General features: G+C 38.8%; 1 protein-coding gene across 1 annotated transcript in view; it reads right to left on the bottom strand.

The window, feature by feature from the left end:
• RGS5 (regulator of G protein signaling 5) overlaps positions 1–25,743 on the bottom strand; it is a 110,320-nt gene extending 84,577 nt beyond the window's left edge. The window contains exon 1 of the mRNA XM_075182506.1: positions 25,476–25,743. Within this exon, the coding sequence (XP_075038607.1) occupies positions 25,476–25,519 (44 nt within the window). The 5' untranslated portion in view covers positions 25,520–25,743. The remainder of the gene's footprint in view (positions 1–25,475) is intronic.
• Positions 25,744–26,271: the final 528 nt, after the last annotated feature.

The raw sequence follows: 26,271 nt of genomic DNA on the forward strand, positions 1-26,271 counted from the left end.
GGGTTAACATGATTTGAGAAAGTACAGTGTACACAGGCTGAAAAAATGTTGTTAGATAACGCATGCCCTTTGCAGTCCCTTCATCAGGGATGCTAAACGGGGTCTCACCTGGGAACAGAAGCTGAAAGGCATGGCCATTAATTAGCAATTCTTTACTAATTTGCTCTTATTCATTTCTTGTATCACTGCACTGTTATTTCTGATAATAGCTCTAATGTTATACTTGAAATCTTTGTATTTCTGACTGTTGAAGTCCTGGAAAACCTTTACCATATTTTTCCTATTATGTTAGTGGATTCTATCATGTCCAAGTCTTTGACGTAAATTAGTGTACTTGCTAGGAATGACTTTTCCACATGTTTTTATTCATTGGTCTATGACATTGCTATTAAAGTGCACCTGTTGCCTACACACAGTAGATGCAGACTATTTGTGGGATAAACCAGTATCCATGAGAATGCAGCCTGGGCTATCACTTCACTAGTAATCAGGGGTATCAGTGACGGCTGGTTCCCAGTGAAGTCCATAAAATGCCTGACTGCATTGTGTATAGATTACAGGTCCACCTTAACTAAAGTTCCTCCCTGACATATGCTCCCAATTTTGCAATTTACTATGTTATTGCTTTTGCATCTCAGCTGTCCATCTCCAAACCAGAAACAGAGTATTAACAATTTACAATGAAGATGAAAGTAGATGAGAAATGATGCAGATTGAACTACTGTGCTCTACTATACAGTATCTTGAATTGAGAGTTAAGCTGGGTACACACTACAGAGAATTACTGCAGATAGGATTTCTGTAACGATTTTGCCAACGGCTGAAAGTCCATATGAGCCTGTAGAATTATGTGTACAAACCTACCTACACGATTTAACTTCAGATCTGTGATCTTCATCTCTAATAACCATCCGCTGATATGATCGTGACTCTGCACACTGTATAGTGTCTGTATGCCTACACTGCTGGTAGTGAGTAAATACACACTTCCACATTTGCCCTATATCGTTCCACCACTGATAGTGATTATTAGGAAGCTTATAAAACCAAATCAAACAATACAATGTGCTTTGGTATGATAAAACATGATTGTTGGAGCACACACACTATTAAGATATTATTATTATTATTAATTTTTATTTATAAGGCGCCACTAGGTATCCGTAGCGCCGTACAGGGACATACAGAAACACGATACAGGGTGAGACAGCACGGTACAGTTAACAAAAAGCACAGTAACTCAGAAGCTCAATGTACAGCTAGATGAAAGGTGAGAGCCCCCAGCGGTGAAGCTAGAGGGGCAGAAGGGCAGGAGGACCTCACGGAGGAGACAAGGAGCTGGAGAGCAGAGTTAAGGTGGTGGAGAACAGAAGGAGAGGAGGCCCTGCTCGAAGGAGCATACAATCTAAGGGGAGGGTAGGACGGACAGAGACACAAGGGTAGGAGGAGGAAAGGGGGAGAACGCAGAGAGGGAGAGGGAGGAGAGGAGAATGACGAGGTGGGAGGCAGGAGGAGGGCAGGATAGGGAGGGCGGTAGGTGGGAGGCTGGAAGGAGGTCGGTTAGGTGGGGGATATCTTACCAAACAATCGCTTATTGTGTGATCGGCACGATGATTGGGTGAAAAACCTGTAGTGTGTACTAAGCTTTACATTTGGACATTTATTCTATTTTTTTTTTTAAATCTTGCAACAGGACTACAATGATTATCTACGATAAGACAAGCAGACAATCAGGCAGAATCCTTTGATTAACTCATCTAAAATTTACTCATTATAGAGAGAATGCTTGTTATAGGGAGAGGACCTATTATAGGAAATATATGTTATAGGGAGCTTTGCCGGTAGACAATACTATTTAATGAAATATTATTTATTATTAAATAGAAATCTAATACAACCTGCAGTTGTTTGCTTTTACTTGTACTTTAAAGAAATACACTGAAAATGTAACTGGGGTATGCAACACTAGTTATTTTACTTATTATGCTGCTGATTTTAAAGAAACCGATTGCACCTTAAAATTATATTTCAGCCATTATCAAGATTATTTCAGCAATTTTATTTACTCTTTTTCTTGTTTTAAAAAGAAAACTATGTGTATCAGCTATGAACTATGTGTCAATTGTTTTATAAAAAGTTCATTGTCTTTTGATAATAGGGAATGTGTCTTGAAAAGAAGACATGTTTGTGCAGACCAGACATCTATTAGAAAAGCAAATAGCTTTTACCTGTAGATTATTACTGGCTGAGGTGTGAATCATTTATATTATGTGCCTCATGAAGCAGTGCTTACACATTTTGTTCATGGTTTACAGCATTAAGACTTAATTTTCTGTCTTGGCTAGAAAAGGCCATTAGCTGCGATTATTGATGGCTAAGAGGACACTTTGCTATAATATGGCTCTCTAAGCCACTGCCAATTGGCTGAACAGGATTCCTAGCCAAAACCATCATCACATCAACTTGCAGCTGGCCTAATGTTTTCCTGCTGAAAGATTCATAACTAAACATTTACACAGGCAACACTGCAGCTCCCATGAATGAGCAAAGAGACTTTATACGCAATGGCTGATAAAAACACTGAGTTGTATCCTAATGGGTAAAAAAGACCATATGCTTATGATATCCATGTACAGCTGTCTCAGCAGAATCAAGTGCTACCCCGATAGGTCATGCAATATAGAGAAAATGTATTAAATATCTGTTTAGAGCAAGCATTCTGTTGACCTGGAATCACCTTTGCTTTTACAGCACTCAGATACTTTACATCAGCAAATTTTACATAGATTCTGAGGATGACTAACAGACACTATGTGTGTGTATATTTAATAATGGTTATATGTCCTGATTATTACTTTTTGAAGAGTCTACAGTCGTTTTAACTTCAGTTAACCTTAAAGTTCCTACCATAGTGTCAAAACCAACCATATTTACTACTACCATATGCCATATTTACTAATAGCATATACTACCAGGCTATTTTGGAATAATAATAAATAAACAAATAAATAATAAAAATTGAATAAACTATTCTCTATTGTGTAGATGACACTTCATTACATTATTGTATTGTGTACAAATAATTTAATGCAACATTGGCATTCACTACTTGCATTATTTCTACACTTCTGTATGCTACCTCTACATTTTCCTGGGGAGTAACCAATGGTGGAAGTGGGGTTATATACAATGATATGCCATACTGCCACTTCTCCTACTGCCTTCATTGTAAAACTATCAAATTCCATTCACTTATGTTCCCATTACAGTTTTCATACCGCCACTTCTATATTTCCACTTCGACCTCTGTTATAAAGGGTTGTCATGCCCAACATGTGCCTAGTGCAAATGTATTTTTATCTGGATGCATCTTGAAATGCTTCCCACTGAATATATGCACGCAAGGAGAATTAGGAACAGGGCCCCCCAACTGCACAATATATTGAACCTCAAACTGCTGCGAAAATGTGGGATCACACATACCACTGTATGAAATGAAGTTCACGCATCCTTCCATTTCCATTTTGTTGTGTTCAGAGACTAGTATCCATGGTCTCAAACTTTTATTGTGTATGAGAAATTTGTTAATAAAATAAATTATGGTTTGAAAAAAAGCCCTAAGTTCAAAGTTTGCATTTGCTATGTCACATTTCCATTCACTGAGCTGTATAAGCACAGTCTCTACACAGAAAAGACATACAGCGGATGCACGCAGATGTCTAAGGAGGTCCAGGCTCACAGCAGAACTGAAGAGTGGATGTTTGACAATTAATAATTCATTCTCAAATAAGTGCCACACTCTGTAAACACAGCCGATGAATGAGTAATTATTGAAGTGCTAACTGAAATAGGTCAAGATACAGTTCAGTAAAGGTTTCCCTTGCACAAGTCAGGGGCATACAGGACATGCTGAGGGACACGGAAAGCCCCCCATGTGATGTGACCATTTTCAATTTTGTGTACACATTGCCACTGTGCAGCACCATGCTCTGTCCCATTTCCCAAACTTGCAGTGTTGGGAGGTATGTTATCATTTCACTTATGGAAGGGGCAATTTTTTTTGTTTAATGGGAAATTTTGGCTACAAATTCCATTCCAATTAAACTGTAATGTTTTTAAGGGACCACCTCGCCCTAAAATTGAAGTTTGCAGAAATTAAACCATATATGAAAAATACACTGTTCAGTGCTAACATGACTTTCCACTGCAGCTCTGTTTTCTCCTTAACACATTACAGAAAGATAAAGCTACTCCTACATCTTTAGGACAATGTCCTGATATGAACTCAAACAAGGTCATTGTGATGAGAAAGTGGTGATGTGTTACTGCGAAATCACTGGCCCTACGCTTATGTATGAATCTAAAAAACCCCAAAGTGTATTTCTGCACAGCAACTCTGCAGAGCTGTGACTCAATCTCTGCCTGCTCAGATAGAGATGCAGTTCCCTGCTCTGACATCCTGGTGCAGAGGAGTGAAAGAGCATGCTGGACTAGTTAAGTAAGAGCAAACAAATTATTTTACGTATCATATACAGCTCAGCAATACACAACCTTTGATATATAGTAACTTCAAAAAGTAGCTTAACTTTTAACCATATAACCATAAAGCAGTTGTTTCAACTCAAGTTGAGCCAACTAATTACATTTTGCTTTGATTCGCATAGTTATCAACCAATTCTTGAGGCTCACAATATCAAATTGGTATTTATTGTCACAAGCCGCCGTCGCCCGTCAGTTCCTTCTGCTGTGTGTCCCAACTATTGCCATGACAGCAGGGACGTCACATCCACCTCCTTGTCTCGGGTGTGACCAGGGCAACAGCCGAGATGCTCTTTTGCTCACCGCCACATCCCGACACAGCCGTCAGTCGGGCACAGGCGCAACAGGTCCCCTAAGGTTGATTAGGCTCCTGTGTTTCATTAGTAGGCTGCTGCAGGGGCAAAGCTAAATGGCTATTGCCATTATTTAAGGCAGGAAGGGGTTAGCCTCCCTGCCGCTTATAGCTCAGAACCTTTGTTTGCTGACCTGCTTATGTTTGTTCCTGCGACTCTCAGCTCCTATCTGAATACCTACTGTTGTAACCCTTGCCTGATTTCTGGATTCTGCTATTACGCTTGTAACCCTGACTGCTGCTTGATTACCAGATTTTATTTGAACGCATGTTGCCCGGACCTCTGCCTGACTACTGGATTTTGCTTGAACGCCAGTTGCCCTGACCACTGCCAGCTTCTGGATTCTGCCGGTCTGCTGGTTGCCTTGTTCCACCCCAGACTCGTCCGGTCTTCAGGTACCCTCCTACCACCCACACTGCGTTTGCCAAATATAAGCTCGTACTACTTAGAGTTTAAGACCTGGGGGTATCTGAGTACCTGTGAGCAATACTCGCTCTACCTAAAAGGTGGCTGCTATAGACGAAGACCTCTTCTACCTGTTGTAGCAGTTAATGATTTGGACACAGGCCTAACATTTATGACAATGATTCTACAAGTTATAGCAACCAATCATATTGTAAATATCAGTTTTTGAGAACCATATCGCCAACTCTCAGAGGATCACTGTTATCTTTTTTGGAGACAAACTAGCCTACTGGCATCTCCCTTTCCCCTAAGTCTTCCGCACATTTTGCTTTGAAATAAGTGGAGTTTGGAGCAGGGAGCGGCAGGCAAGGATGGAAGAGATTACCTCAGTTCAGAGCACAGTAAAGATGATACTCCTGGGGTGAGAGATATTGACAGAATACTACAAAGTCTGACATGCACTAGTCTCACACTCACCATATATTATATCGGAGCATATGAAACTATGGGGGCATATTGACTATGTGGGAGGTATTTTGTCCATAATTAGCATATTGGCAAGGCTACATGGAGCCATATTGGCTATGTGTGGCATATTGGTTATATGGGGGTATGTAAGGCTATATGGAGGTATATTGACTATGTGTGGCATATTGGTTATATAGGGTATGTGAGGCTATATGGAGGTATATTGGCTATGTATGGCATATTGGTTATATGGGGTATGTGAGGCTAAAATGGAGGTATATTGGCTATGTATGGCATATTGGTTATATGGGGTATGTGAGGCTAAAATGGAGGTATATTGGCTATGTGTGGCATATTGGTTATATGGGGTATGTGAGGCTAAAATGGAGGTATATTGGCTATGTATGGCATATTGGTTATATGAGGTGTGTGAGGCTATTTGGAGATATATTGGCTTTGTGTGGCATATTGGTTATATGAGGTGTGTGAGGCTATTTGGAGATATATTGGCTATGTATGGCATATGTGAGCCTATTTGGAGATATATTGGCTATGTATGGCATATTGGTTATATGGGGTATGTGAGGATAAAATGGAGGTATATTGGCTATGTGTAGCATATTGGTTATATGGGGTATGTGAGGCTATATGGAGGTATCTTGGCTATGTGTGACATATTGGTTATTTGGGGCATGTAAGGCTATATGGAGGTATATTGGCTATGTATGGCATATTGGTTATATGAGGTGTGTGAGGCTATTTGGAGATATATTGGCTATGTGTGGCATATTGGTTATATGAGGTGTGTGAGGCTATTTGGAGATATATTGGCTATGTATGGCATATTGGTTTTTGTGAGGCTATTTGGAGATATATTGGCCATGTGTGGCATATTGGTTATATGGGGTATATGAGGCTAAAATGGAGGTATATTGGCTATGTATGGCATATTGGTTATATGGGGTATGTGAGACTAAAATGGAGGTATATTGGCTATGTATGGCATATTGGTTATATGAGGTGTGTGAGGCTATTTGGAGATATATTGGCTATGTATGGCATATTGGTTATATGGGGTATGTGAGGCTATTTGGAGATATATTGGCTATGTATGGCATATTGGTTATATGGGGTATGTGAGGCTATATAGAGGTATATTGGCTATTATATGGGATATGTGAGGCTACATGGAGGAATTTGAAGGGACATTTGCATTCCATTTACCTTAGCACAGTGATGGGCAAACTTTTTCAGGAGCGGGCCAAATAAAAAAGAAAAACTTTAGGCGGGCAAATATAATTTATTAAAAAACTCAAATATCGAAATATATAATACAAATTTTTTGAATGGGACGGGAGGGTGTTATATAGCAGTGTTACCTCTATAAGTGCAGCGATCGTACAGACACAGCACTTATTTCAGCAGGTTGTTGCAGATCCGTCTTTCTGGTGAACCACTAACTGACAACACAGCAGCCAATCAAAATCCGCCTTAGTATATGGCCCAGCCCATCTCTTCTCACATGACTTTCAGCCATTAGGGGGAGGGCAGGTGTTTGAGTGATTGACATACGAAGTGTCCTTTTAGGAAGGAGGATGAAGTGTAATGGAGGAAATAGCTAGGCATAAAAATGAAGGTTCTGACACACAGGGTCGGTCCTAATAATTTTATGCATATTTTAATGAATTTTTTTTAAATATTGCCGGATAGAACCTCTAAGTGGGCCGGATCTGACCCGCGGGCCGTAGTTTGCCCATCACTGCCTTAGCATGTATACTAAGTATTCACATTTTTTTGCAATAAATATGTATTTCTTCACAAATCCATGCATGTCAGGTATATATTTTATTACATATATTATTTTCACACCACACTACTTAATATTACTAATATTACAAAATGGAGTACACTATGTATATTTTTTAATAATTTTGCCATAATATAATAAAATGCAGCATCTTTTACCTCTTACCTTGGCAGCACACGAATCTCACTGTAAAAAAAAGATTTATGTTGCTAGACATGTGGTACAGTTCAGAAAATAAAATACAAATATCTAGTTAATTACCAAAGGCAACATCACCCTTTCTACACATTTTTGAACCAGTTTTTATAAATGTCCCCCACTATGTTAAAATCTGACGGCGCAGACCTACCTACTAGTGCCCGTAGGGTCTTCTGCAATTAACTAACAACAAATTTGAGGAATTTAAACCAAGTATCAATCCAGAGGATTTGTAGTACAACAAATAATAGTTACACACTGGCTTTAAAAATTAAGGTTTTACCGGTCTGCCATAACGTTATTAAAAGCAAGTACATGGGTATGGGGATGAAACATATATCCACGATCGCTTGCACTTGCAGTCAGGAGCAAGAAAGCAACTTCTGTTGGATGCTATCTGTTCTATGCACCAGTGTTCACTGAAAATACATAGGGTCAAAGGAGTATATTCCATTACTCCCCCTTCCCCCCCCCCCCTACACCCCAGACTCCAGAAATTCGGGTAGGTCGGGAGAGCAGGCAAATATCCAGCATATGACAACATGTTCCCCAAAATGACACGATTCATGGTGAATCGCGTCATTTTGGCCCCGCCTCTGCGAAAACTGCATATTTTTTTTTCCGCAGTCCCGCCCCCTCCCGCCCTCCAACCACGCCCACCTGCCTGGGATCTCCCAGAATTAGCTTGCCAAAGGTTGGCAAATATGGACTATGGGTATAGGTTTACTCTGCTGTACTAGACCAGACACTGCAGGATACGTACAATACCTATGTGGAATATAAAATCTAACAGGAAAAACATATACAGTCATTTATGATTATACCTGGATATTTTAAAAATAAAGTGTTTTTTAAAATATTTTTATTTCCCTTGGAAAACATATTAGGCGGTCTTTAATTAAACTGTACATCAAATACATTTTTACAGTTGCTCCTGGTTCCAAACACATGTTATAGCAAGAGATACATCAGAAAACCAGCATACTTCTGTGTGCGCCTGAGGTTGATTTGGACGTGGCTGCACAGGAACGTCCTGCCTACCTGAATACGCCCGTTCCCCACCCCGTTCACTCCCCTAAACCATAGTAGGTGTCAATTGCGCTGGAAGCTGACTTGGACATGGCTGCATTCTGTTGCGCATCTTCCGGGTCTGAGCATGCGCAGCATGATTTTTGCGAACGATACGCACAAAACCAGCAGAGACATTCCTTAATGACTCAGGCCCGCATGTCAAATACAATCACATTTGACATGCGACTTCAGTAGCGTTCTCTTAACACCTGTGGGTAACCACCCTTACTGTAAATTCTGTACAGCTCAAATAAATAAAAGAAAAAACAAAACACTGGCAGAGAACTATGTTGGTGAGTGAGACAAATACAGAAATTATAAAGCAAATTAAAATGCATGAATGAAACCCACAGGAATGGTGTGTATCTAAGGAGCAGCTGTTAGTGTTTCGTGTAAGCTGTCATTCTTTCCATAGCAAGATTCATCTATATTTTGGATTTGTATCGAGTTTCCATGTAACCTCCATAAGGCTTTTGTTGCCATTTAATATAGCATGACTGATTAGGAGACATTATGTAACATAAATAATTACAGGCAAAAACTATTCTAAATTGTAACGCAGTGTTCTTTGAAAATGCACAGGGTATAACTGAATGAAATCTAAAATATTCCCATCACTTAACTAGGAGCACACAAACTGTACTAAAACAGCCATTGTCCCCAATCAAGTCTGGGAAATCTTGGAGTCATTTTCACCAATCAACTGGGAGGTAAAGATGTAAAGACTAAAAACACAGAGAAAAAATAAAGGTATTTATTTGTTTTAATGCATCACATTATTATATAACCTTTCCCTTCAGAGGCAGAAGTAAGGTAGGACAATGTGTCATTTTATTAAGGTAACGCAAAACTTCATCCTCTTATACCATCAAAAGAGGACCCAGCGAGTGGCCCCTACACCAACAAGAAAAGTAGAACACATTTAGTTAGAAGCATATGTTGGTTATAAGTCATTAAGAAAACAACAGTAGACAGGCCAATATTAAAGAGACTCTGAGCAACAAGAGGGAATGAAATGGCAGGTAATCTACTGTTATGGCTAAAAGTTTTGAGAATGACACAAATATTATTTTTCACAAAGTCTGCCGTCTCAGTTTATATGATAGTAATTTGATTATACTTCAGAATGTCATGAAGATGAATTGCAATTAATTTCAAAGTCTCTCTTTGCCATGACAATGAACTTTATCCCAAAAAAACCATTTCCACTGAATTTTAGCCCTGCTACAAAAGGACAAGCTGACATCAGGTCAGTGATTCTTTTGTTAACACAGGTGAGAGTGTTGACGTGGACAAGGCTGGAGATCACTCTGTCATGCAGATTGAGTTAGAATAACTGACTGGAAGTTTCAAAAGGAGGGTGGTGCTTGAAATCATTGTTCTTCCTCTGTTAACCATGTTTAGCTGCAAGGAAGCACGTGCAGTCATTATTGCTTTGCACAAAAAGGGCATCACATGCAAGGATATTGCTGCTAGTAAGATTGCACCTAAAACAACTATTTATCGGATCTTCAAGAACTTCAAGGAGGGAGGTTCAATAGTTGTGAAGAAAGCTTCAGGGAGCCCAAGAACTTCCAGCAAGCGCCAGGACCGTCTCCTAAATTGATTCAGCTGCAGGATCGGGGCACCACCAGTGAAGAGCTTGCTCAGGAATGGCAGCAGGAAGGTGTGAGTGCATCTGCATGCACAGGGAAGCGAAGACTTTTGGAGGATGGCCTGGTGTCAAGAAGGCCAGGAAAGAAGCCAATTCTCTCCAGGAAAAACATCAGGGACCAACTGATATTCTGCAAAAGGTACAGGGATTGGACTGCTGAGGACTGGGGTAAAGTTTTCTCTGAATCCCCTTTCAGATTGTTTGGGGCATCTGGAAACACGCTTGTCCAGAGAAGGAAAGATGAGTGCTACCATCAGTCCTGTGTCATTTCTTGTAGGTTATATATATATTGAGACCATTCATGTGTGGGGTTGCTTCTTAGCAAAGGGAGTGGGCTCACTCACAATTTTGCCTAAGAACACAGCCATGAATGAAGAATGGTACCAAAACATCCTCCAAGAGCAACTTCTCCCAACCTTCCAAGAACAGTTTGGTGACTAACAATGCCTTTTCCAGCACGATGGAGCACCTAACCATGAGGCATAAGTGATAACTAAGTGGCTAGGGGATCAAAACATCAAAATTTTGGGTCCATTGCCAAGAAACTAACAAGTCCTTAATCCCATTGAGAACATGTGGTCAATCCTCAAGTAGCGGGTGGACAAACAAAAACCCACAAATTCTGACAAACTCCAAAGGGTAAATGTATCAAGCTGAGAGTTTTCTGGCGGGTTTGAAAAACCAATCAGATTCTAGCTATCATTTATTTAGTACATTCTACAAAATGATAGCTAGAGTCTGATTGGTTGCTATAGGCAACATCTCCCCTTTTCAAACCCGCCGGAAAACTCTCAGCTTGATACATTTACCCCCAAGCATTGATTAGGCAAGAATGGGCGGCCATCAGTCAGTATGTGACCCAGAAGTTGATTGACAGCATGCCAGGGCGAATTGCAGAGGTCTTCAAAAGGAAGGGTCAACACTGCAAATATTGACTCTTTGCATAAACTTAATGAAATTGTCAATAAAAGCCTTTGACACTTATGAAATGCTTGTAATTTTACTTCAATATACCATAGCAACATCTGACAAAAAGGTCTAAAAAACTGAAGCAGTAAACTTTGTTGAAAATAATACTTGTGTCATTCGCAAAACCTTTGGTCATGACTGTATATCTTGCATAGCTGTCACCCAATATATCTCAATATATGCAAGTAATGCATCACTTATAAAGTAACAGTTACGGGGCTAGCTTGTCTACAGGTCATGTGTCTGGAGTAAAAGTCATAAGCATGTATTGCGTATGCTGCTTTTATTATTTAGCCACAAGGTAAAAGTGATACATGTATCAAAATTCTGGTCTCTTATGGAGGTCTCCAGAACTTAGGAGTATCTAGTACTGTATTTGCCTCAAGCTATGTAATTGCATGCTGAATATCCAATACTAATTAGTACAAAATCAATGCACATCCATATATAGCAATTTTATTTATAAACTAGCCAATCACTTTAATCAATATAGACTTTGTTATAGAAAATGGCCATTTCATAATAAGCTCAAAACCAAAATCAATCTTGGTTTCTTGTTGGTTCCTTATCCGGTAGCCCTATGAGCTAACATTCTCTTGCTTTTCTCTTCATATTAGATAATGACCCTGTGGAGGCATTTTACAGAAATGTACACACTGCTTTGTAAAACCAGGTTTGGACCTGTAGTGCACTCCGATTTGCACTAGTATACCTAGATTACCACTAGATTACCACAGAGGCATATGGGTTTACTGAGCAAAATATCACAGTTTGCGAAAGAGCGGAGTTGGAGGGTGGAGTATATACGCACCAATTAACCTATTTTTAAAGAGCAAAGCAGTAACAGGATTTACTTTGATATTCTTAAAATATGATAAAGGGGTATAGAGTGTACATTGCGACCCTCTGCTCAAGCAGTGCGGGGGCCGTATGGCCATTTCCACTCCACAAGCAGGATTGAATTTCGCACAGAGCAAGTGGTCTTCAAGACTTATCCTATGCTTTTACTGAGGATCATTTGCACCTTCATACTGTACTTTTGTGTAGGAGCACATTTCTAGGGGCATACAGAGAAATGTAATACACAAATTTGCCACATGCAATATGACAGTCACCATATCCTATTATTCTTATGAATAGTTTAAGCCATGAATGCAAATAGCAGTAGATTAGGGGACATCTAATAATTTTGCACATATCGGTTTTAGCATGCAATGTACTAAAGATGAACTTGTCCATTTCATATTTCTTGTAGGTTATATATTAGTACCCACTTGTATCTACTTTACTGATGATTTTTTCTTTCATTTTTTTACATACAGTTTAAAGCAGCACTCCAAAGTAGGGTGAAAAATTAATTTCTGATTGGTCTTCCTACTTACACTCACCTCCTCCACAGCCAATTGCTGATGAACTACCCTCTTAATCTCACTAGGTTACCCTATTACCATCCTCTACACAGCTAACACAAGACAACAACCCTCTGACCAACACAGTTGTGTGACTGAGCATACAGCCCACTAAATACTTTGTAACCTTTGCATTCTAGGTGGACAAATATTCAATATGATGTATCACATACCCTTGTGTATCAAACAATTGTCCCATTGATTGTAAGCTTGTGAGCAGGGACCTCTTACCTCTCTGTATGTAGTACCCAGAATTGTTTTATTACTGTTTGTTCCCAATTGTAAGGTGCTACGGAATCTGCTGATGCTATATATATATATAAATGTTGATAATGATGACGAACTAAAAAGGTATGCCGGAGTAAGTAGTAATGCAACTTTAAGAGCATGTGTCATGGGCGTTAAAACTAAATGCATGTGAATAAATCTGAAAAGCATATGAGTTTCTTAACATGTGTTGAACTTTCTGAATTAAAAAGTTATTTATGGATTTCCCTCTCTGTTCAGCCACTCTATATGTTGTTTTTTTGGTGGGGGAATCTTCCAACTACCCAAGATTCTTGCATTTGACTCCGGTAAGACAGAGTAGAGCACTGTCAGTGTGGGCTCATCAGGTAATCCAATCTCCTATGCCTTTTAGGTTGCAGCTGATTGGACAGGACCTGCAGCTATTCCAATCACCTACTATAGATAGCCTTTGTTGCTAAACATTGTAATGACAAGTATTCTACTAGCAAAAAAACTATACAAATTTTTTGTTCCAATATATTTCCACACTTAACTATGAAACTTCCTGTGATTTTCTTTTCATATTATACTCATATCATTCTCTTGTCTCAGGGTTGTCCAAATTATAATCTCAAAAGACATAGAAAGGTCAAGTTTTTAGTGCAATCCAAAACTTTCTTTGGTGATCTGAACAAAAACTATTGATTGAGCATCTGAAGTCCTAAAATTCTGCCAGATTCTCTGCTGTCAAGGACAACTCTACCATGACCTGACCTACAGATAATGCAAAAACAGCCATTGACAAAATAGCATTATTTTTTCTTTTTATATATCATTGAAAAAGTCCCATTACCCAGCAATTAACATTTCTAACTAAAATTATATTTATTTGTTCCAAGACAGACACACCATTGTCGCTCAGTGTAATATTTACTAACGCTCCCATGACTTTCTGTTTCTGGGGAAATGGTTTCACAATGATCATTATCATCATCATCAATATTTATTTATATAGCGACAGCAAATTCCGTAGCGCTTTACAATTGGGAACAAACATTGATAAGACAATACTGGGTAATACATACAGACAGAGAGGTAAGAGAACCCTGCTCGAAAGCTTAAAATCTATAGATAGTCTTCTATATTTTGCACAAGGCAATGATGACAATGATATCTGTAAACACAACAGGCACCAATTTTAAAACTCAGGAATGTGGGGAAAATTTTGTATTCCCAACCTACACTATGGAGTATGATTGTAGCCTAGCCTTATAATGGATTTCCCTGTGTTTGAATGGAGTAATAATGCACATCTTCATTGTTCCCCACAAGTACTCTGCCCAAATAGGGAAACTTTTAAAATGCATTTAAGTTAAATTATATGCAAGTGTTTTACACAGATATAGCCCTCTCATTGCAGCATAGTTTAGGTTTGAATGGAAGTAAAATGTTAAGTCACTCTGAATAAAGTAAAGCCCAGGGCTCTTCTTGAGGGGAGCTGAGCAAAAAATGGGGATCACCTCTACTGGGATGCTAGAAGTAGTGAGATGGTGAGAGCTCCAAATTTCCACTCTCAGATTTTACTTAAAATTATAACTAAAGACTTACAGCATACTTGCTAACTTATGGCAAGTATGATCCGGGAGCCTGCCGGGGAAGGTGGGCGTGCAGGGTGCGGAGCTCCGAAAATCGCATCATGACGCAAATCGGGTCATTTTACAGTGGTTCCCGGTGAATCGCGCGCTTTGGACCTAATTCTGCCCACTTCACTAGGAAGTCCGTGAGACTCACGCGAAATTCGAGAGTCTCCCAGACATTCCGGAGAGTTGGCAAGTATGAATTATAGCTAGATAGAAAAGTCTAGTCTGTGAGTTTTCAGTTGTGGGGATAGGGGTTTCAGTTCTGTGGGGTTTAAATATTTGGAATTAATTGGGTGCAAACAGATAAGATCTATGTGTGGGGAAAAAGGTTAAAGAGAGGTACAGGTGTAAGATAGGATAAGAGTGGCTCTAGTTATTTTATTTGTGTTAAAGAGAGATGTGAAGTAGTGTGTGAGGTACTGGTCGTGGTTCACTCAGTAGGTTCCAAGCAGGACCATGTGGAGAGTGCAAGGAGTAGGGAACTGCTGAGAAGCTGTGGTAGTCTGCAGACCAACTATGTCAGGATATCCAGGTAAGGCGGAGAGGCGCGTGAAATGGAGACCAAATGTTAGCGAAGATAGTTCACAGATCAGAGGGTCCGGTATGTGACACTTACCCGTTTTCACTTGTCTCTTAAGATCACCTAGAGACATTCTTCTACTATTTTACACCTGCCCCGCTGTCTTTACGCACTCTCCCACTCAAATCACACATACACCTTCGTCTGTGTCCAGGTGACCCAAACATTTACAGGTTTACTGCTGCTCTTTGCAGATCTTGGGAAACATCTTGAGGGTAAGTGTCTTGAATCTGCATGCTGTGCGCTGGCTTTATCCATCCCACCTGTACAGAAGTTATTGATAGATTATCTAATTTCTGAAGGATAACTAAAATATTTCAGACTTATCTAACATGGCGTTCACTCTCTATTTCTGCAAAAGTCTAATAGAAACTAAGTGATTCTACTTGTACACCCTGAGAAATGTTTCTGTTGCAGCTATAATTTTTATACAGCAAAGAAGCCAGCAACATCTGAGAAGGCTCCTAAACTGTGTATGTGGGCTTCACAATTCTACTGGTCTTTCAAACAGTAATACAATCGCCAAACATTGTTCTGTGTTTATATAAGATATGACATTTACTCCAAATTTATATTGTGTTGCTAATCTAAAGCCTACAGTATTGATAAAAAGAGAAACTCAAATGTCACATGGTGTTGTCCTGACATTTGAAATTATAATGTTCTGCTCCATCTTTTACTTCTGTGCGATGATTTTCTATTCTGTCTAAATTAAAAATATTGTATACTCATAGAAATAAGTGCAGTTTTCTTCCAATTCACCTTATCTTTATTTGAAGTGTAGTTTGTTTCCAAGGTGTGAAAAGACGAAAAGAGAATCATTTACTCTACAAAGATCAGGGAGAAGAAAGAAGAATGAAGAAGAAAGAAGAACACAGTGGACCTGATACATCAAGGCACGCCTTCGGAGCGCAACCTGTGTTTAGTATTACACACCCGTATTTAGGCATTGTTGACGCCCTAATTCATCAAGGCCCGGAACTCAAGATATGTGTGCTGTTGAAATTGGGAGCAGGTCTGCTGTACTTTACTACACAAGACGCTGCAATTAATACCTATATGGATTATAAACTCGCCAAACAAAGCACAGGGAAAAAAAATTATGTCACCTGTTAATAATGATTAATAAGTGATTTTTTATTTTTTTTTATTTTATTTTCTCCATGAAATACATTTATCTAGATGTTGTTAATGTCTACTGAGCATACTGTCATCACTACTGATCAGGACTGATACTAGCCCTGTCACTGGAGCAATAGATTAGGCAGAAAAACAAGTAACGTTGAGACGGCCAGAGCTGGATTCGGACCTTGCTGTATGCACTAGAGTTTGACACGTGCCTACTGTAAACTGACTATGGCAAAATGCCTCTTCCCCGCCCCATTCACTACCCGAAATTGTAGGCTGTAGTAAGTGTCTTTGCATTCAAAGACACAGTGGTCTGCGTTCACGGAATTCCCGGTTATGGGCATGTGCAGAGTGATTTTTCGTATGATACGCTCAATATCAGCAGATGCGTGCCTTGATGAATCAGGCCCAGAGAGAGAATTGTGGCCAAGTAAGGAGGAGGTGCGGCCATAATGTGGTCAGTAAGTCAACACAGGGAGTAGTATCAGTAGTAGAAGAATATAGGTGTGGCTATCTGGTTAGGGTAAGACCAGTAAGGAGGGAATTGCAATAGTTAATGTGGAAGATTATGAGTACATGCAAGATTTTGCAGGATCTTGTGTGAGATAGGTGCATATTCTGGAAATGTTTCTTAGATGTAAATAACAATTTATATGCAGACTGGATGTTGGGAACAAAGGGCAGCTTTGAATCAAGGATGACACCTAGGCAGATAGCTTGATGGCTAGGGATTATTTTTCGTATTGTCAACAGATCAAGAGATATCAGTTCGGCAACTTCTGTTGACTGGTGGGATTATTATTAACTCAGTTTTTGAAAGATTGAGTTTGAGGTGGTGAGAGAACATCTAAGATGAAATGGCAAAAAGACATTCAGTGATAAGGGCCAACACAGATAGTGGGAGTTTCAGAGTGTATAGATAGATTTAGGCATCATCCGCATAGAGAGGTTACTGAAATCCAAAGGAATTTATTAGTTGTCCAAGAGAAGTGGTATAGCTAGAAAATAGTAGAGGGCCTAGAAAGGAGCCTTGTGGTACTCTGGTAGAGGAAGCAGAGAGGAGGTGGATCCAGAGAAACAAACACTAAAGAAGTGGATTGAAAAGTAGGATGAGAACCAGGACAGTGAAGGTCTTGAAGACCTAGGAAATGTAGTGTTTGTATGACAAGAAAGTGATCAACAGTGTCAAATGCAGGAGAGAGGTCCAGAACAATTAGAAATCTCTGTTTATAGTTGAGAAAGAAAGCCTGACTGAAGAAGTCCTAAAGGTTGTGTGAGGACAGGAAGCATGTAAGGCGAGCCTCTCAAAAAGCTTACAGGGTCATGTGAAATGAAAGATGGGACAGTACTCTGCAAGAGAGTTTGGGTCAGAATTTTTCTTTCTTTTAGAATTGGAGTAAATACGCATGCTAATAATGGAAAGATACCTGTGGAAAGAAAGAAATGAATTACAGTGGGAGGGGAGGAATAGAGTAGATACTACTTCATTTGTGGGATCAAATGAAGAGAAGGTACCACAGAGTGCAGCAAAGGAATTGAGCAAAATTGTGCTCAAGGAAGAGGATACCATTTCATGTCAAATCTTTTTTGCAGTGCCCAGAACTTTCTATAGGCGTGGTAAAAAGCAGTATATTTGAGAACATCTTGAGATGTACGAGAGTTACGCTAATGATGTTCTACTCTGTAGGAGAGATTTTGAAGGCAGTGTATTTCTTTAGTGTGCCATGGTTGAGTACATGGTTGGTGCACAGATAAAGAGTAGCTGGAGACACCTGATCAAGGGCTATCGTTAGCGTTTGTTTAATATGTGGGATTACCAAATCAGGACAGGAGAAATTAGAATTTGGGGAAAAGTAGCCATCACAATGAGTAGAAGAGTTGGTCCACTGAGCAAGGCCAAGATAGTAAGCTAGTGAGAGTAGTTTAGAGGCACAAGAATAATGTGTAATCAATATGGATTTCAGAGGATAGGGAATGAGGGAGCTAGACAGTGAAATGATCAAGGAACAGTTTATGTGGTCCAAAGGGGCAATAGACCACAACAACACACAGAGAGAAGGGGTTGAAAACCTGCATAATGTGTACTTAAAAAGTTAGGAACATAAATGAAGGAACAGATAGTAGAGAGGTAAATGTGCAGTGAGTGGAAATAGGTAGTCCAAGCCCACCTCCTTGTCCTCTTTCAGGCCTGGAGGTGTAGTTAAAGTGGTCACTTTGTGAAAAGGCTACAGGTGAGGCAGAGTCTGATTATGTAAGCTACTGTATGTTGCTGTTATTGTCAGAAGGTTAAGGCTACTTCAGAGAAAGAGGTCATGGTTGGAGGTTAGTTTCTCACACACAAAGCGCACATTCAATAGGGCACATTTAAAGGATTTTAAAAGTTATAGGAGACAGGTGATGTGTTTGAGGTTTGCTGGATTTCTACAGTGTTCTGAATTAGAATTATATGTGTAGCCGGTGTGTGTGTCGGCTAGTAGGTGCAGAATGAAAGAGATATAAAAATGAAGTGGAGTAATGAGGAGGGCTGGGGGGCATGGATAAAATGAAGCAGGGGTGTACAGGATTTTGAACAAAAATGCCATGGAACACAGTAAGAAAAACACTGTGGTAAACTTTGTAAGTTTTGATAGGGGTTAGAGAATATGTGACAGGGGAATAATATACAGGTTCCATTGTCCTGTTAGAGTGAGGAGAAATGCAGATTCTAGATATATCAGCTGAAGAATAAAGTTTGTAGTTCTCACATATTGTTCACTGTTTGTTCAACTGTGTTTTTTAACTATGAATTTGGAGCTGATGCAGAGCTGGTCGCAAAATGGTAGTCAATTACACTTAAAAAAAAAAAAAAAAAAGCACGGAGAAATAGCATATGTCCACCCATATGCAGAGTAGTACACATCTCGAGATGCGTCCAACTCTGCATCATATGCACCTCGTTTGCAACACGTCATCACCATCAACGAGTATATATACCTGCCCAATATCAGTGCCAAAGATAAGCCTCTAATAGGCATACATGCGCGTATCTGCATTTGTGTAAACACACATTTGCGCCATACCCCCCCCCCCCCCCCCATCCCGCCTCTTCAGGCGTAAGCAGGCATAAGTGCAAGAACCACACAAATCTGCTTAGCAGCATGTGTGCACACCCACTTTCTGGGCTGGAGCAGAGCAGAGCAATTTCATGCAAGATATAGCAAGCAAGCTGGCATACGTCCCACTCTACAACAACCCCTTTATGACTAATTCACAATTACATGTATCCCTAGCTGTTGCCTTCCCCTAGACTAACTGCTGGATGTGCTGAGATTTAGGTTGATAAAATCTTGCTAGTGCCGAGTCATAAGATTTGCATGACTGACTAAGACTTTAACATGAGTAATATCAATTGCTGACAAATTCTGAGTACATACATGTATGCAATAGATTTTGATTGCGATAAGATGTGCTGCAGTCAGATAAGTTGACGTTCAGTGTACATACATAAATATGACAGATGGTGCATCGAGGCTCCCTGGAGGCTGCAAGGGAAACGGGGAAGTAATCTAATCTGTTGTAACATTGCTGCTACTGCATTGCATTTTTTTTTTTATAGTGAAACCCTGTGCTCTAACGTATATACTCTCTTCATTGGTTATTGGTACCATACCTCTATGTCCCCTGTTATTTGCTCACTGATGGTGTAATAAGTAAAAAAAAACTCCATAAAAAGACAAAAAAAAAAGAGGCAGAGTAAAATATGATCAACAGCCAAATAATATTGGTGCCCTTTTATTGATATATATTTAATAAATAGAATGTAGGCTAAAAGCATAAAACAGGATACTTATAGAGGCAATTAAGTTTAGGGTACTACAAGGTATCAATTCCCCTTAGAGCCAAATATGACTCATATATGTAATAATATCTATATAACACACAAGTAATTTCAGTATATGCAGGGCTTAATTTGTACTGGAATGTACAGGAACACAGCTCCAGTTCTTCTTTTGGCCCCATAGTGTAATATTTAAAGATAACTTTTAGTGTTCTCCTAGTATGTCATTTATTCTTCCATGTACATAAGATTTGATTCCCCCTCTTTTATTATCTACAAATTAACCAATGAATTTATGTATATGTTCCTATGACTTATGGGATTGATGCAGAGTGAGCACTATACCAGTTTGCGTATCATATCTTATGTGAAATCGCTCTGTGCATGCTCAGAAAAGTGGCAACACGCATATGTGGTTATGTAGATTTGCATAATTCTGGCACTTATATTCATGGGACGGGGGATGGAAATGGAGTTCTAACGTAGATTAAGTAAAGTAAGGGACACAGACATCTTTGCGCCTATCGAAGATTTATTATTTGTGGGAGGTAAAGGGCAGGTGCGGATCACAAAGATGACGGTCATCGGTAATAGTGAATCACTTGTGATTGGTTGTTTGTGAATGCTGCACAGCCGTGGATAGGTGCCATCTCTGTTGCACATGCACATATTATGCGTTTGTGTGCGTGGTTTTATGCAAAGATTTTTTTCCCCAAGTATGCGAGAAAGGGAATTGTTTCTCCTGTATTAGAAAGGTTTTTGGGGTTTCATTAATGCCGAATAGTGAATATGTATTTTGCAATCAAAACAAATAGTTATAAATATTGGCATGTTATGTATGTGAGGTATGCCTTGTGTACATGCTACTGATGGAGACCTGTACATATGTTTTACTATTTCCAGCTTCACATGTGCCCGCAGTTGTGTATTTTTTAGCGAGCGCAATTTGCGTCTGCGATTTGGGGTGCAATTGTGGCCAACTGTGCATCTGCCCCTATATCTGTATAAAGTGACTTCTGATGTCATCGTTTATAGACAATGAGTTCTGATGACATCATTCCAGTGTTCACTAGGAAACAGTTTGTGTTCTGACAAATAATGCACTCCCTACTGTGGTTTATTACCTCTATTAGAAGTCACCTTGGATTTCTGTGACCTGTATATATACAGTCAGCCCACAGCTTTGTGCTTATTATTATCACAGAACTGTTTGTGGTCATTTCTAACACCCATAACATTTACCATGAGTGTACCATGAACTTAGTGGGGAGGTGCTTAAACAGCAATGGGAAACATCAAAGGCAAGTTATATGGTCCATGATCATCATCGTCACCATTTATTTATATAGCGCCACTAATTCCGCAGCGCTGTACAAAGAACTCACTCACATCAGTCCCTGCCCCATTGGGGCTTACAGTCTAAATTCCCTAACATACACACACACACACACACACACACACACACACACACACACACATAGACTAGGGTCAATTTGTTAGCAGCCAATTAACCTAGCAGTATGTTTTTTGGAGTGTGGGAGGAAACCGGAGCACCTGCAGGAAACCCACGCAAACACAGGGAGAACATACAAACTCCTCACAGATAAGGCCATGGTCGGGAATTGAAATCATGACCCCAGTGCTGTAAGGCAGAAGTGCTAACCACTTAGCCACCGTGCTACCCGATGCTATATAATCTGTTATTACAGACATGCAAGTTCACATTTGGCAAGATAATTGCTTATCACTTATTCTTCCATGCATATTTTGTATGTATATGCTATTGCATATGTAGTTCAATATAGTTTTATATAAGCAAATTGCAGCAAATGTTGACAAGGGTTTTTATAAGAAGATGCCCCGTTTTCTTCATGGTCACCAGATCTAATATTGAGCAAAAAAATAAATGGACTAAAAATAACAAAGGGGTTATTTAATGCAAACCGAAGTGGGGATACACGGATCTTGTATGTCTAGATTTTGATATAGTGTTGTGTGTTCTATATAGTTTAAATTTGATACTTATTCAGGTTGTTTTATTGTCACTGAAAATAGTTGGTATTTATATCATGCGTGTAAATGCTTTCTCTTCATAGGTTTAGGGTACAATACCTTGACAGCCTACCAGTAATACCTAATACCAGTATCAGTTTAAAAAAAAAGACATGTCTTTAATACCTGGTTTGGACATTGAACAGATGCCGGAAACACTATTTATGCATTTATAAAATAATTATTTTCCAAAAGAAATACTCAGTTGAACGCCATAACCATCTCTGATGCAGGGTGCTCCCGCTTGTGTTAAAAAGGGGGTAGGCTTTTACCAAAAGGATGAAGAACTAATTAGTGCAACTACAGCATGATTTTTGTAAAAATATGTCATTTGCAACAAGAAAATTGGATTTTAGCAAAGCAAGTTCAGAATTGGCATAGAAAAATGTACTATGCCATGAGGATATTTACAGAAAAAATGTCAGTACATATCCTTTTTAGCCATTTATTACCAGCAGCCATTATTTTATATAGTTTTCCTATGCGCATATTTTTAGAAACGTCCTCCAGTATGTACAACGCATATAGTAAAACATTGACAGATGTGTCACCTTACCAAACTGAAATATATCTATGCAGTCTTGTGAATATAATTTTTTCTTTATAAAATATTTTGCAATCCTTAAAATCCATCATGTCATCACCTTCCCAGGTGCAAATAATTACACAACTCTGAGTCCAACATTGTGGCATAAATACAATATAATATTAAGATAGCAACATATATTTATAACAGGCAAAGTGATGTGTCAAATAGACAAGGGCTAATCTGTTGTGCTTCTAAATGGAAACATTCAAGAAGTAAGTCCCACGTACATAATGATAAAATTATATTTCATGGACTTTCTCTATGATGAATTCTATAATTCTACTCCTGCTGCTGAGAGTTACCACATTAAGATATTAAGTCTGACATTATTCACTGTCACTAGCCGAGTTCAGTCATTCACTTGTATGTTCACAATGTAGTATAGCCTTTGTTTCTAAACGTGAGACAGATAATAACATTTCTGTGGACCACCCACATAGAACGTCTTTCAGTTTATTAAACATGAGCTTCCATGCAAAACTATTTTAAAAATGGAAGGTGATTTTTACAGCGATGAACAACTTCATAAAATGAAAAGCTGCAATGAAAGTTCTGCCATTTATAATGTCTAGTTCTGTAGTTTGGTAACTTTGGAATACCAGATATTCCATTAGTTATTGTTTAACAGTAAAATGGGAAGCGACCCGCTACATAAAATACATTAAATCCTAATTGATGCTTCAACAAAGGCAGAAATAATGGGGAATGTCTTATTATAAAAATGCTGAAATTTCTCTTCTTGAAGTTTTGGAGTGGATGCTATAAAAGCCAATTGGGAGAAAATTGATATCTCTTAGGCTATCATTAGGTAACACATTTTCTCGCTGCTTCTACAGACCTATAGAGAACAACTCATGTCAACCTGTAAAAGGTAAGAACCTTGGTACACTGGGATGTCATTTCTTGTAACACATCACTACAAAGCATATACATCATTATATTATTATACAGTATCTTAATGAACTATTGCAACTGTAACTTCCATGTAAAAAAAGTAGTTACACAAGTATGACATTACTGGGGACACCTTGAATGGTTTTATGTCACTCTTGTTTCCTTTATCATGTTAGTTTTCACTTCTGTTTTTTTTTTGCTAATTAGACTTCATCAGCCACCTACTTTTGTTAGTGACAATAATGGAGAAGGAAGTATTGCATAGGGGGGAATGACCAGGTTGTTTATATAGCTCAGGATGTATTCATATAGGATGTCTAGGATGGTGTAATAATTATAGTCATGTGTACAGCTCTGCAGGAAATTTTGGAGTTTAAAACAGAATGAAATTAGAAATGTCACTTGTTAGCGTGCAATTGACAGCTGTATTTCAGGAAGTTGTGCAGCCATGATAACTTAATGGTAGTAGCCGGGAAATAAAGAAAATCAATAGGTGGTCCAAAGCATAAAAGCCACTGTAAGCAGCCAGGTAAGTGAGAGTTTATCTTTACAGGAAGCTCTAGTGTGTTAACATCAATTTCCATATTTTGTGTATTAGTCCAACAAAAATAACAATGAAAAAAAATATAATTTCATAGGAAGTCTTCCAAGTGATTGAAGTCTTTGATCTGGAGATCGTTAGTGCAGTTCCAAGCTGATTACAATCAATCTACACATTGATGTGCTAGATTAGTTATAAGTGGCTGTAGATTTGATTGAACTACGCAAAGAAGCTGTTCTTTGAAAATCATGCAGTGGTTGAATACTCAACAAAGGCAAAAGAGAGTTGAAAGTGCATTTAAATAAGTGAGATTTAAATAAAGCATGCAAGGTGACGAATTATAGCACATTATAGATTGCATTATTAGATGTAAAAATGATTGAGCTGTACATTATTCAGCAAAAATCCCTGATATTCATAAATTTAGATTGGCAATTTCCAAATGTAACATCAATAGCTGTGTATTGAATGATATATAGTCCTTTTCCAAGTTATTTATTGCATATATTAACTTCATATAATACTTATTGCTGAGCACTTTGAAATGACTTGAAACATAGAGGTTGCATACCCCTGAGTTTCTCCATTATACTACACATCCATAAAGTTTGAATAGGAGCAGATGCTCATGTTTAATAATGCACGTCCCACATCAGTTGGAGGAAAGACAAATGAATGGTTTGTTTGCGCTTTTATTAGGATTGTTTATGGGACATGAGATTTGGGTGAAATTAAACAGAGGATAGTCCTTCTGTAACACATTAAAGTGTCCTCACACAGTGTAACATTAAACTTGACTTCACAGGACATAATCTGTTTTGTACAATAATAGATTTATAGATGACATTTTAAACCTGAATGTATCGAAAACAGTTGTGCGTTATCACTGCAACACAAATATATTTGGAATAATTAAGTCTGTACTCTAGGCTGCAAACAATGGTACTGTAATCACTTGTTAAAATAGATTTGAAACATTATAGTTTTAAGCACTTTCTTTGTGTCAAGATGTAATAGAATAAAGTGTGTTTATAAGTAGTAGCAGGCAGGCTCTTTAAACTATACTGACCAGTGTGCCCACAGAACTGCTATGTATAGTGACCCAATATTAGAATGCACTCAAGTGTTCTCACCTCTCCAGACAGGTGTGGGGCAGGGCAGCTAATCCTTTGCACATTTTGGCTTCTGTTGAGTGTTGCTGATCTCTGAGAAGTAATTCGTAAAAAGAAAGCTTTTTCTCTCTCTAGTAGATGCTTTTGTTTTTATGAAGGCAGCTGTCTCTGGTTTTCTGAGATAACCCCTCTGTTGCAGTCTATGGCAGAATCTGTGCCTGGCTCTCTTTTAAAGCTCTGACAGAAGCACTCTCTCTGGTTCTCTCACTCTGAGGTAGTCTCTTATTAGCAGAAGTATATAGAGGTTTAACCCTGGATGTAAGCCAGCCCCTCATCCAATGATATTCTCCCTCTCACCACAAGCTGGAGAGCAGTAAGTTCAGTGCTTTACTCGGAGCTGGGGGGGATGCAGATAATTGTTATGGTGGGATTTGTTTGTGGTACAGGGCTCTATTACATCATCACTCCCGCAAATTCAACCTTAACCTATTCCCAACAATTAATATTTGAACTGTTGAACTTCTCATATCTCATATATCATTATAAGTTTCTCTTCATCCAGGGATTGATTTACCTAATTATTTTGCTAGCTATGATGGCACGTTCATATAATGCTTACAAAAAAGGAAAATGGTCATGTGTTTCATTATATTGTATACAACAGATAAATCACTTTATTCCATATAATTAATAAAGGGAGAAAATGCTGAAGCAGAAAATTTCTGCAAGAACTTGTTTTCACATTTTTAAACTTTATTCTCCAGCATTTGCTGGACCCCAAATTTGTGTTGCTGTGACAGTTGTGCCAACTTGCTTT

This window comes from Mixophyes fleayi, chromosome 8 (genome assembly GCF_038048845.1).
Source record: "Mixophyes fleayi isolate aMixFle1 chromosome 8, aMixFle1.hap1, whole genome shotgun sequence".
NCBI classification, from domain to species: domain Eukaryota; kingdom Metazoa; phylum Chordata; class Amphibia; order Anura; family Limnodynastidae; genus Mixophyes; species Mixophyes fleayi.